This window comes from Fusarium verticillioides, chromosome 6, assembly GCF_000149555.1.
Source record: "Fusarium verticillioides 7600 chromosome 6, whole genome shotgun sequence".
Taxonomy (NCBI): Eukaryota; Fungi; Ascomycota; class Sordariomycetes; order Hypocreales; family Nectriaceae; genus Fusarium; species Fusarium verticillioides.
In genome coordinates this window covers 1,190,427-1,202,197 of record NC_031680.1, presented here as the reverse complement: position 1 = coordinate 1,202,197, position 11,771 = coordinate 1,190,427, and the positions used below count along the sequence as shown (strand labels likewise).

The window sequence follows — 11,771 nt, the reverse complement described above, 5'->3', positions numbered from 1 at the left end:
ACGTTTGTATAATGCCGCTGTCGGAAGTTTAGTGATTGCGACCTTTCCATAATAGGATGGAAGTTGTGCTGGAAGGATTATATCACAGTGATAACCGTGCTGTAGGAACATTGCATTTTAGCCTGTTAAATGCCAAGGTGACTTATGACAGGGTTTAGGTTTTCCCCTGCAGCCAACCATTACAAAGGGCCGAAGCTTAATCCCGAGTATTACCTCAGACTGCTCAAAGTCAAACAGGGGCATTAAGACATAAATACAATGAAACCACTCATCTGGGTGACTTGGTCTCTCAAGCGTTGATCTTTATCGGCTCCGCAATCATGGCATCTCCACGCTCTCTGCGCCGTTTTGTCTTCGCCTCTCTCTTTTCCCTAGCTTTTGCCCAGAACAAGGCTGAGGAACTGACTAAATGTCTCGACAAGACTGGCGTGAGAAACGTCATCGAGTCTGACAGTCAATGGGCCGCAGAGACAACTCAGTTCCAGAAGCGTATTCGTCCCCAGCCTGCTGCAATTGCCTTCCCAGAATCCCGCGATCAAGTCGCCCTTGCGCTAGAATGTGCGCGAGAGGCTGATGTCTATGCAAATGCCCTTGGTCCTGCCCACTCGTTCCAAGGAAATGGCTTCGGAAAGCCTGGGAACTTGGTCATCAACATGGCTGCGTTTGACGACGTCAAGTATGACTCAAAGACCACACTCATGACCTTCGGTGGCGGCACTCATGTTGGACCTGTTGCCAAGTACCTTTGGGACACTGCTGGACGTCATGTTCCTCACGTCCGTGGTGCCCATGTTGGTGTCACTGGATCCAGCATCGGAGGCGGCTTTGGTACCACCTCACGTTATCTTGGCACTCCCATGGATAACATTGTCGAGGTTGAGTACATGTTGTACAACGGCACCGTCGTCAAGGCTGGAAAGGGTTCCGAGCTCCTTTGGGCTGCTAAAGGTGCTGGAGCTTCCTACGGTATCATTCTCTCCATGACTACCAAGACCTTCAAGCCTGAGTTCGACAAGGCTATCAACTTCACCCTCTCTATGGGCGATCTCAGCGCCAGAGACGGCGCCAGGGCTCTCGTAGCCATCCAGGACTACGCTACTAGCAAGGACTGCCCTGATACCTTTGCCTTCCGATGGAGCTTGATGGCTCCTCCTTATGATGGCACTGGATACTTCTACGGCAATCCCGACAGCTTTGACGATGTTATTCGTCCTCTCGTTAACAAGCTCAAGAACATCAAGTCCGCTGTTGAGGTCAAGAAGACTGTCCTTCCCTGGTGGGATCTTGAAGTCGCTGTTGCTGGTGCTGGCATGAACCAGCCCGACGGTGGATTTCTCGGTGGCCGAGCATTCTATACTCAATCTCTCACCACCACGACTGACCACCCTCTCAGTCTTGAACAAGCTCAAATTCTTTTCGAGAGCACAACACTGGCCTTCAACCGAACTGACCTGACAAAGTTTGCCTACCTTGATCTCTGGGGCGGTGTCTCTCGCAATATCAAGGATAGCGACACAGGTTATGCTCATGGCAGAAACCTGTGGCTGATTCGCTGGGATGCCAACTCTGTCAACCCCTTTGTCTTCCCTGCCGACGCCATTCCCTACCTTAGAGGTCTTATGAAGCCATTCGAGGATGCTCTCGTCAAGGGCGGCTCTAAGCTCCGTGGCTTTGTCAACTATGCTGATACCGAGCTTACTGAAAAGGAGTGGAGTTCGCGTCTCTATGGTGCAAACTATGAGAGACTCAAGAAGATCAAGGCCAAGATTGATCCTGAGGGTCTGTTCACTGGTCACAAGCAGTCTATTCCCCTGCCTTAAAGATGTAGTGAAGGCTGTATATAGTTCTAGAAGTAACGTATTGTAGCTCAGTGATAAGACAGAAAATGATATCGAGTTTGAGCGATTGAATGATAAACCCATACTCTCTACCTAGTTTCAATATCTGCAAGTGAGATGGTTGCCTCAAGATTTAAGTGACGGCGGTCAGTTGCCTAATTGAGCAGTGAGTGGATCACGGGCACCAAATCGTTGATGTAAATTGGCTCAGTCTATCTAAGCTTGATTTTGCTGTCTTGATGGTGCAGATTCAGCTCAAATAATATTACTGATGAAACTGGCGATGCAAAAAAGTAGGCTGATGTAAACAACGAAAAAGAAAAACAAATGAGGCACACCGGATTTGAACCGATAACCTTCAGGAATCTCCGTGCTTGATAGCTGGAATCTGACGCGCTACCGTTGCGCCAGCGCCCCACTGTTGGAGAAGAGTGTTGCAAATAGATCTCATATTGGCCTACTTTGCGCCAGGCCTTCATATGAGCACTGATGTTAGAGCCTTGACATGTTTGCATTATGACAAGTCCTATAATGTTGATATATCTGAATTTGCTCTACCATAGACTTTTTTGAAACTATTAAACTATATATAAGCCAAAGTTAGAGTATCTTGACGCCACCGTAAGTCAAAATAATAGTAGGAATAGTGAATCATGAAATGGGCACTGAGGTAACCTTCGTAGGGTAGCAAATAGGTTGGCAGTATTGACCACACAAAGCGCGGCATTTACCTTGAAATAAGGTTGTATCGAATAAGCATATTCCCCTGTCACCCCCGCTCCAACGTCGTCACGGACTTTCAAGCATGAAATAATGCCGTCCAATCCAGGAACGTCAACATCATTACAAGCATAATGACGACAGCCAACCTCTTTTTAGCCTGATAATTACTGCACTATTCGTAAGCAACCCCTATCCTAAAACGTTGTATATATTCCCCTCCTCCTTGTTACCGCTCCACTTCAATATCTTTCCGCCTCGCAAGTGATCACAATGAAGTTTTTCCAGCCCATTGTCGTCTTTCTGTCTCTCCTCACCTCTATTGCCCCGAGTGGGGTCATAGCGGCGGAAGAATCGGCAGCTACTCAGCATCAGAAGGGCGAGACTGTGAGATACCGAGGATGTCAGTATTCCTTCACACATATTATTGGCTGAGTGCTCAATTGATCATCTCTAGTGAATCTATATGTGTCCAAGCCCGGGAGGTTTAACCTTGGCCACAAAAAGCCTGGAAAAAGAACAGGTGTTCTTCTTCTCACCGATATCTACGGCATCCAGTTGAAGGAGAACCGAGAGTAGGATTGCCCACCCACTCTGACTTTTCCTCACTAACCAATGCAGATTGGTCGATGAATTTGCCAAACAGGGTTTCTTTACTGTTGCTCCAGACCTGTTCGGGGGCGATCCGGCAAAAGAAACTCCAGGCTTCAACACCACCGAGTTCCTTGCCAAGCATCCTCCCAGTGTCACTGACCCAATTGTTGCAAAGGCAATCAACTACCTACGCAATGAGCTCAAAGTGAACTCCGTCGCTGCAACAGGTTATTGCTACGGTGGACGTTACGTCTTTCGTTCACTAGGCCAGAACGGCAAAATCGACGTTGGCTTCACTGCTCATCCCAGTCTCTTGGCTACTGATGAGATTGAGGCTGTCAGAAAGCCCGTATCCGTCGCTGGTGCAGGTCAGTTTCAGCCTCTGATAACGATAAACGAAAAACCAAAAGCTGACATGGATATAGCCGAGGACCAGATCTTCCCCCAGACCAGACAAGCGGAGACTGAAGCCATCCTCACTAAAATAGGCAAGCCTTTCACTTCGGTTCTGTACAGTGGAACCACTCATGGCTTTGCTGTTCGCGCGAATGCGTCAAGCCCACAGCAGGTCTTTGCTAAAGACGAAGCGTTCTATCAAGCTGTTCGATTTTTTAATGCATGGGCCTGATTCGCGATACACAAGTCGCAGACCACGACCTCCCGCAAATTATAAGCAGAGGCATTTCTACTTTCTTTCTTACGCACGGATTCCTGGCACACGACAGGTATTGTGCGCCATATAGTTATCTAATAATATTTTCCACTCTTGTGCTCACCATACCGTTCCCAATTCGACTTAGAGAAACCTCAATCATGCTAGCCATCATGACAGAAACATGAAGTACTTGATGACTTTGCACCATGATGTCAAATCTCTGTACCGACACGAGCTTCGACCTTGCTGCTTGAATCTCTCCAGAGCTGAAGAATTTGGTCTACGTTACCCCAGCCGAGATCTAAATTCTGGGTTCATCGTGGCTATGTAGGTTTTGCTATATGTATGAATAAAGATTTTTTTAATGAAATATAATAAAGTTAACCCCTTCTCCGTCACTTCCGGCGTAGGCAGGCAAGGTATAGAAACACCGGCGATAATCGTAAACTCCGAGAAAACATGAACTGAGTATCATCTTTCGGGAATTAAATTGGCCTACCAAATGAAACCAAACTTGTGTATGCCACGCTAATGTTTGAGAGAGGAAGAAACCGACCAAAGAGTCGGGGATGAGATAAACCGAGTCTCGCTAGGGATGAAACCTAGCTGTATTCACCGCTTACGCCTAGATGGCCTCGCAGCTAGTCACTAATATTCTGACTAGTTCTGAAAAGGAATATGCTCGGGACTCTCGGGAGTGTTAAGGTTGTCTGATTGGCCTCCGAACGCCATGGCCGTAACTTAGTTTGTTATTTGAGTTATCATCCAGGCTATGATAATACATCATCAGAATAAGGATTTGTCACTATATCGAACTCATTTCTGCTTGGCACAGACTTCATGCTACTTGCTATCGTGTGTTGACCTCGCAGGTTGGCTCTGCCAGTTCATGTGCCGGTGAATCAATATGAGATGAGCATATAAAGCAGTCTTTAGCTGCTGCAATCCAGTCTGGTTTATCGTTCACTAATTCACAAGCTATCCCCTTTTTTCAACACTCATATTCCTACCACAATGTCCGATCATCCAACTGCAATTCCCAAAGGCTCCTGGGTTCTTGTGACAGCCGCAAGCGGTCACACTGGGAGTCATATTGTCTTCGAGCTATTGAAGAGAGACTTCAAGGTCCGCGGCACTGTTCGAGACTTGAAATCCAGCCAGTGGTTACTTGAGGACGATTTTGTTTCCAAGTACGCAGAACGCGGTCATATCGAGCTTGTAGTTGCTGATACGACCAAACCCCATGACTTTGATAGAGCCGTACAGGGTGTTGTGGCTGTCATACATGTTGCAGTCATTGGGGATTTGGTTCCTGATCCCAATGTTGCCATTCCAGCTACTATAGAGTCAGCCTTGTCTGTTTGTCGGTCAGCAGCAAAGGAACCATCCGTGAAGCGATTTGTCTTCACTTCAACCTTTTGGGCTGCTACCTTTCCAGTCCCTGGTGCCAGTGATACCATTACAAACCTTGACACCTGGAACGATGCTGCGATTCAAGCTGCTTGGGCCCCTCCTCCATATGAATCGGATCGAATTCTGCCGGTGTATTTCGCAGCCAAGGTTGAGGCAGAAAAGGCAGTCTGGAAGTTTGTAAAAGATGAGACACTCCCCTGGGTAGTCAACTCAGTCAGCCCTTGTGTTATCCTGGGAGACCTCCGAGATGATAAGCATCTGCGGTCCGTACCGCCCCAGCTCATTGAACAGCTTTATCTGGGCAATACCGAAAAGCTGCAAACTCCAGCTAGTAAGTAACATCTCTATAATAGATACTTGTGACTAATTATGAGTAGTGTATTACGGCCACGTCACTGATGTCGCGATTATCCATGCCGCCGCTGCAATCGACCCCGGCGTACAAGGTCAACGCATTCAAGTTCTCGCATCATCTTTTACATGGAACGACTGTCTAGATATCCTACGAAGCGCCTATCCCAACCGCAGCTTCGTAGATAACTTTATTTCTGGCGACCCGAAATTGATATACAACATTGAGAGGGACATTGCTCTTGATCTCCTACAGAAATGGGCCGGGCGTGGTTGGATCAGTTTGGAGTCGAGTGTTACAGAAGTGGTGAATTACTTGTTCAAAGCCAAGAGGCTGGATAACAAGTAGGTATCTAGGTTTCATTGCAGACACTCTCCTAAAGGGTTTTCATGGCTTATCTGTGAGCTTATTAATTAGCCTAATAATGATATACCATCAGCTGATGATTGGCTTTGGTCCCCGCTGACTCAGATTCATGTTGAGAAAACGAAGACCGGTCTGGCATCCCATTCCCTTCTTTTATCTTTGTCATCCTTGTATTAGCTCATCAAAAATGGAGAATTGTGTTAGAGACACGGAATGTCAATCAGTTATTTACAGACAAATGACGTTAGTCAGAAGAAGAGGCCGCGGCAGAGCACCAAAAAGCCAATCAGTTGAAGAACCGACAAAGTTTCAACCTGGAACACTGCAATTCATCAACTCTGCTCATCCAGATGAGATCACCAATGCAAATAGTATCAGATTGATAAGATCCCACGCAGCAAAGCTTTCTCGTGCTCTACAGAAGGACAAGAAGCAAGGCCAAGCTCTCGAAGAATATGACCCTGAAAGCTCAGCTGAGGCAGAGTTGAGATCGCTGATTCACCAAGAAAGCGATACACGTTACCGAAAGATCATGCCTAAATCAAAAGTACATGAACTGACTGGAAATCGACCACCAAGTCCTCTCCAGTTGATTGGCGGTGCTCGCAGTGTCGCATACACAGGATTTGCAAGGCCACTTTCAGATGATGAGCACTATCTCTTTGATTTCTGTAGGTCTACCCTTCTCGACTATCAGCCAGCTGGAGCAACTAACATGTTATATCATAGATCTAAACTATGTTATTTCTTACGGATACACAGCATGCTATGCCCAGGATGATGAGCGGAACTTTAGCTACCTCATGAGACATATCTGGGTGCCCAATGCAATGTCTAAACTCAGTCTTATGGCTGCCGTCTTTCACGTAGCGTGCCGGAACTATGCCGCCGCCACAAATAATGATCTATCAAGCAAATTTGCGGTCAAAAAACTCCAATATCGACTGACATGCATCCAAATGGCTAAGGACGCCATCGAATCGGAGGCTGTCGCTACAGATACAACTATCGCATTGGCAATGCTGATGGCCTCTGAAGCAGTGAGCATTCCTTCCCACTCTTTGGTTTCACTCTTTATTCTAAGAAAAAGGCTAACTGGATCATTGTAGTTCCTTGAAGGAGACATGTGTGCGTATTGGAGCCATGGTGCTGGCGTTATGAAAATGGTGCGTGCGCGGGGAGGCGTTGATATGCTGGGAATGTCGGGATTCTTGACTAGAACTGTCTCAGAATCTATCTATCTAACGCGAACCAATATGATAGCCGGCCCAGATGTCTTGGATCCAAAGATAATAGCCTCCTGAGATTCGGAGTACAATCGCTAGAATAGCCATCAGATTTCAAAATACTGTACAGATCTTGAATTGTATCATACAATTCTGCCTGAAAGTCAGTACTACGTGTTAAATTTTCAATTCACCGAATGAGCTTCTCAAATACGCGAAAATACAGTGGTCAGAATAATGAACCGTATGTTTCTGTACATGAGTTATGGTTTTTGATGAGATATGATAGCCCACTAAGCATAGGCTCAGTCATTTTCTATTGACTTTGGCCCGTAGCTTTTGGCTTGTAAGAGGCTTTCTGGATGTATATCTGACTCTTGATAACCCCGTCTCAAGAGTCGTCTAGAACTTGCCACTAACCGCATCGGCATCCAGTTGATAGGACTTATCAGGCTTAAGTTTGGATTTGTTGTTACATTCATATTCAAATCTAAATAGTTTCTATACCCCCTTTCATTACTTATCACTAGATTTAGCGAATAACTGAATTATCTCGGTGCCGAATCGGCAAAAGTCATTCTACTGTCGTATTATCATACGCAAGAATACGCAGCTATTGCCTTAGCCGTGCAGACACGTCTACATGCTGACAGACAAATCAAGTTTTCATCTATAAGCAGACATCTCATTCCAAGCTCACAGTCACTGTTATCTTATTTGAGGTGGTGGTGATTAGGGCGTATTCAAAGGCCAACTGAAGGATGTAGCTCTTGAGACATGTGAAACATAATAGTTTCAGGAATGCATATAAACTGATTCAAACTCCCCCTTTCAAGGCAAAATGTCAGCAACACTGAAGCTTCTCATCTCAATGGTCCCTAAACCTACTTGCCTTGCCTTTGTGGCCCTTGTAGCTTTCACCGCTAGCCAAAACCTACAGGCCACTCTGCATACAACATCATGGAACTCAACATTCAAACTCTCGCCTGAGCAACTTAGTCTTGCCAACTTGACCAGTGAAGAAGGCGCGCAGATCAACAATATCATCAACTTTGACCGGACTCTACTCGCCTATGGTGGTCCTCACCAAGATGACTTTTACACGCTCCCCCTTGGTCTAAAGATCCCAAAGAGTCCGGGTGAGCTTATCAAGCTCCAAGAAATCACGGACCCGAAGCCCTACACAATCCCTGCCTCGACTGCGATGTCTCGTTTCCTCTACTCAACGACAAACGTCAATGGCACCCTCATCCCCGCATCTGCCTACATCCTTTGGCCATATACCACCAAGAAAATGAAAGCCATTCCCCACGGAAAGGCCCCGACTGTGCTTTGGACTCACGGCACATCTGGATGGTATCCCACCGCTGCACCATCTACCCATCGCAGTCTCTTCTATCAGGACTTTGTACCATATGCCTTGGCTCTGGCAGGGTATGCTGTTGTGGCTCCTGACTACGCCGGTCTCGGCGTTGGTACCTCCTGGGATGGGACAGGCATTCCTCACGAGTATGGTATCTATCGGGCTGGTGGAGCGGATGCTCTCAATGCCTTGAGAGCTGCTTTGACTGCGTTCCCGGAGTGTTTGACAACTGATTATGTAAATGTTGGTCATAGTCAGGGAGGTGCCGTTGGATGGGGCGTCTCTGAGCTTCTTGCAGAAAAGAAGGGAAGATTCAAGGATCTAGTTAAGGGTCATCTAGGAACCCTCCTTTTTGCTCCACCTACAGATGCATTCTCATTGCCAGCAACTTCGATAACTACCTGGGTTGGTAAGTATTTGAACCAAGCCTATCCTGAGTTCAAGCTTAGTGACTGGCTTACTCCCTTGGGTATCGACCGAGTCACTCTCTTCAATCAGGTTGAGGGATCTCAAAGCGTCAGTAGCTTTCTCTTCACCTCTGAAAAGGATATTGTTCAGCCTAACTGGATGAACACATGGTCTGTGGCTGCTCTCAAACAAATCGTCAACCCCGGTGAGAGGCCTTGGAAGGGACCTATGCTTATCATCCAAGGTGACAAGGACCCAGCAGTGCATTATAACGCATCATTGGCTACTTCAGAGGCTACTTGTGAGAAGTATCCTGGTGATCTGGAGTTCTTGGGTGTCCCTGGAGTTGGCCATTTCCCTGGTATGTATGCAACTCGGTCGATTTGGATGGAATGGATTAAGGAGAGGTTTGAGAGACGCAAGGTCCAAAAGGAAGGCTGTGTTCAGTCCAAGGTTGACCGATTTCTACCTGACGATCATTATCAGCATAATCCAAACTCCTTCCCTTTGTGGGCTGGCAAATCCGAATGGGCTTATGAGCTTCCCCAGGGACATTAATCCCAGCAATGGCAGAGGGGTGATAGAGTCGCAAGGCGAGATGTGGGGAGACTTTGAATTGAAATTCTTAGACATGGGAGACCAAAGCCTACTCCATGACAGAATAGCTTAGACTCAGATTCAGGATGTTATAACTACAGCCATGTCATGCCAATCCGTTCAGCACAAGGCTCGACATTCCGAAGTTCATTCGTCCATTCTAAGTCTATCAGTTCCATCTCCATCGTCACTCCCAGCCATGTTCGTTCTCGTACCAGAAGATGTCGTCGCCAGACATAACCCTACTTCTATTTTATTGCTTCTCTTCATCTTTAGAGCCATCGAGATCAAGAAAAGAACACTCCTTAGGATCCTTATAGAATGAACCGCCAAGCTGTTTTATTACTTCACAACGCTCTGACATAGTAAAAGCGTTTCCGATCCTTCCCAGACCTCTCATCTCAGAGTCAAACAAGGTAGTATGTATAGCCCAGACACCACCGTCGGCCGGCCAGCCCACGAACAAGCGGGGAGCATCGGGATCTTCGTTCTTGTCCTGGTCCGAAAGTTGGTGGAAGGGGTCGCGATACCATTTGGCTCCAAGCTGACGCATTTTGGCACAGTGAGCCTCCTCCTTGTCAGGCTCGTCTGACTTGTTGGCGGTCTCGAATCGATCGATGCCAAGGAACTCCAATTCTGCTACTGAGCACAAATGGTGATAGTAGCCGCCCTTTGCAGGCCAAACTATCGCTACACCGCCGAATCTACCCCCGAATCGGCACCGGGGAAACCATGTGACTCCGAATGATCCATGAAAACCACCTTCTGACAGGTTGTTTGACATTTGAAGATTGAATCCTTCAGTTTCCGGGAATATATTTTGATCAGATTGATAGGAGGGGTAAGGAATACCAAGAAGGAGACAAGCCAAGAAGGAAATGAGAGTCGTGTATGTGAACATCAGGCAGTTTCTCGATACGCAGAGACATAAGCGGATTGATGTACAGTTCGGGTTCTGCATGTTGGTGCCTAGAAAGGGGTGTTTTATGCTACCTAGCAGGTATACTGTACTTGTGGAATAGTGGATGTTCCGATCCCCGGATCCCGTTGCCACCAGGCATTCCTACGAATTTCATGAGGGATTTCTTCACCACAACACCACGAGCTATCGCCCGCACAGGAGGAATATCAAAGCGTATACGACTGACGAATTACTCTCTGATCGATGCAACTTTGCCTTGCATCATGCACTCCTTAATATGAGTAATACGAAGAAGCTGAGCGATATTGCGCCCCCAACAAGCTCGTCTTCTGCTTATCACTCTTGCAATACGAAGCATCAGAAGTGGTATCATCCGAGCCCTCCGGTCATTGCCGGAATAGGATTGTTTCAGAAATCTCTGTCGGCCACACTCTCTCGGATATTCCAGCGAATTAAATGCATTGAACGAGCTCCCGTCAACCAGATGCTGTTGGTTGTTGTTGGCTCATGTCTGTGCGTAAAGCACGAGGTGGTCTTGCGTACCATATTGGATGGTCCAAGATTATAACACTATAACGCTTGATTAACCAACCTTAAAGATCATTCGGTTCCTATCAGGGGCTCCTATCAAATCACAAGTTTCAAATCTTGTCCGTTGGTCGTCATTCGTAGCTGTTTGAGGATTCAAAGGATTCTGAGTCATAGCAAAGCCCAAAATACACTTCAGACAGTTGAAATAGACAGGCTTAAACCCGGTCAACATGGATATCCCGAGTTGTGTGTGTCCGAACTGTAGCATATCTGCTGAGATTGAAAAGATCAATCGTGGTTTCCCACAAGTCCAGGATGCTTATTCCAGCGGATTGTGTTCAACCTGCTAAGTTGAAAGCAGGCTATAGGTCTAATGTCACCGTAAAACTCTGTGTATCATATACAGTAGGTGTTAATCGTTTTCATTACTCCATGGCCGACGCAAGTCTACCAGATTTGATAAAGCAAGACTGACGGTGTTTGGTTGTGAACTCAGCCTGGATCTGGTGTGGCTTTAATTCATCCTTACGGGTTACATTTCCTGTGCTCCTCTGCTTGCGCCCTGACTCTGATCATCGTCTGTTGGTATGTCTGTTGGCAACTCAGAAGATTTACTTGAAACCGTACGTCAACCAACTGCATTTATCACCATGCATAGTAAGAGGCCAAAGCCTAAATCCATTATCCATGTATGGTACTCTCTTGGCGGCTGGCATGACTTTGGGGACTGCTCAAGCATGGCATTATACATAGATGAAGAGACAATGGCCTCCAGACTACAATCCT

At 46.7% G+C, this 11,771-nt stretch overlaps 6 protein-coding genes and 1 non-coding gene across 7 annotated transcripts; 5 read left to right on the top strand and 2 right to left on the bottom strand.

The window, feature by feature from the left end:
- Nucleotides 1-224: 224 nt before the first annotated feature.
- On the top strand, nt 225-1,956 carry FVEG_02403 (hypothetical protein). Its single transcript, XM_018889659.1, has one exon. It carries the CDS (start codon nt 321-323, stop codon nt 1,818-1,820), a length of 1,500 nt encoding a protein of 499 aa, XP_018745857.1. The 5' UTR covers nt 225-320; the 3' UTR covers nt 1,821-1,956.
- Nucleotides 1,957-2,166: 210 nt separating this feature from the next.
- On the bottom strand, nt 2,167-2,255 carry FVEG_15055. Its single transcript has one exon. It is a non-coding gene; the product is annotated as a tRNA-Trp (tRNA).
- Nucleotides 2,256-2,653: 398 nt separating this feature from the next.
- On the top strand, nt 2,654-3,972 carry FVEG_02404 (hypothetical protein). Its single transcript, XM_018889660.1, has 4 exons — nt 2,654-2,961; nt 3,016-3,133; nt 3,180-3,520; nt 3,578-3,972. The coding sequence occupies exons 1-4, from the start codon at nt 2,832-2,834 to the stop codon at nt 3,778-3,780; spliced, it is 792 nt and encodes a 263-aa protein (XP_018745858.1). The 5' UTR covers nt 2,654-2,831; the 3' UTR covers nt 3,781-3,972.
- An 849-nt stretch (nt 3,973-4,821) lies between these two features.
- On the top strand, nt 4,822-5,920 carry FVEG_02405 (hypothetical protein; the record flags this gene model as incomplete). The annotated part of the gene is made up of 2 exons (XM_018889661.1): nt 4,822-5,551; nt 5,598-5,920. 2 exons carry the CDS (start codon nt 4,822-4,824, stop codon nt 5,918-5,920), a joined length of 1,053 nt encoding a protein of 350 aa, XP_018745859.1.
- A 205-nt stretch (nt 5,921-6,125) lies between these two features.
- FVEG_15056 (hypothetical protein) lies at nt 6,126-7,242 on the top strand (the record flags this gene model as incomplete). The annotated part of the gene is made up of 3 exons (XM_018904147.1): nt 6,126-6,609; nt 6,668-6,978; nt 7,048-7,242. 3 exons carry the CDS (start codon nt 6,126-6,128, stop codon nt 7,240-7,242), a joined length of 990 nt encoding a protein of 329 aa, XP_018745860.1.
- A 763-nt stretch (nt 7,243-8,005) lies between these two features.
- Nucleotides 8,006-9,493, top strand: FVEG_02406 (hypothetical protein; the record flags this gene model as incomplete). The annotated part of the gene is made up of 1 exon (XM_018889662.1): nt 8,006-9,493. One exon carries the CDS (start codon nt 8,006-8,008, stop codon nt 9,491-9,493), a length of 1,488 nt encoding a protein of 495 aa, XP_018745861.1.
- Nucleotides 9,494-9,509: 16 nt separating this feature from the next.
- FVEG_15057 (hypothetical protein) lies at nt 9,510-10,483 on the bottom strand. Its single transcript, XM_018904148.1, has one exon. The coding sequence runs from the start codon at nt 10,431-10,433 to the stop codon at nt 9,786-9,788; it is 648 nt and encodes a 215-aa protein (XP_018745862.1). The 5' UTR covers nt 10,434-10,483; the 3' UTR covers nt 9,510-9,785.
- Nucleotides 10,484-11,771: the final 1,288 nt, after the last annotated feature.

Excerpts from the sequence above, each read along its gene's own strand:
- FVEG_02404 (XM_018889660.1), top strand. The coding sequence starts at position 2,832 with ATGAAGTTTTTCCAGCCCATTGTCGTCTTTCTGTCTCTCCTCACCTCT. Across the intron at positions 2,962-3,015 it reads GACTGTGAGATACCGAGGAT|TGAATCTATATGTGTCCAAG; the intron begins GTCAGTATTCCT and ends GATCATCTCTAG. Across the intron at positions 3,134-3,179 it reads CAGTTGAAGGAGAACCGAGA|ATTGGTCGATGAATTTGCCA; the intron begins GTAGGATTGCCC and ends TAACCAATGCAG.
- FVEG_15057 (XM_018904148.1), bottom strand. The coding sequence starts at position 10,433 with ATGTTCACATACACGACTCTCATTTCCTTCTTGGCTTGTCTCCTTCTT.
- FVEG_02403 (XM_018889659.1), top strand. The coding sequence starts at position 321 with ATGGCATCTCCACGCTCTCTGCGCCGTTTTGTCTTCGCCTCTCTCTTT.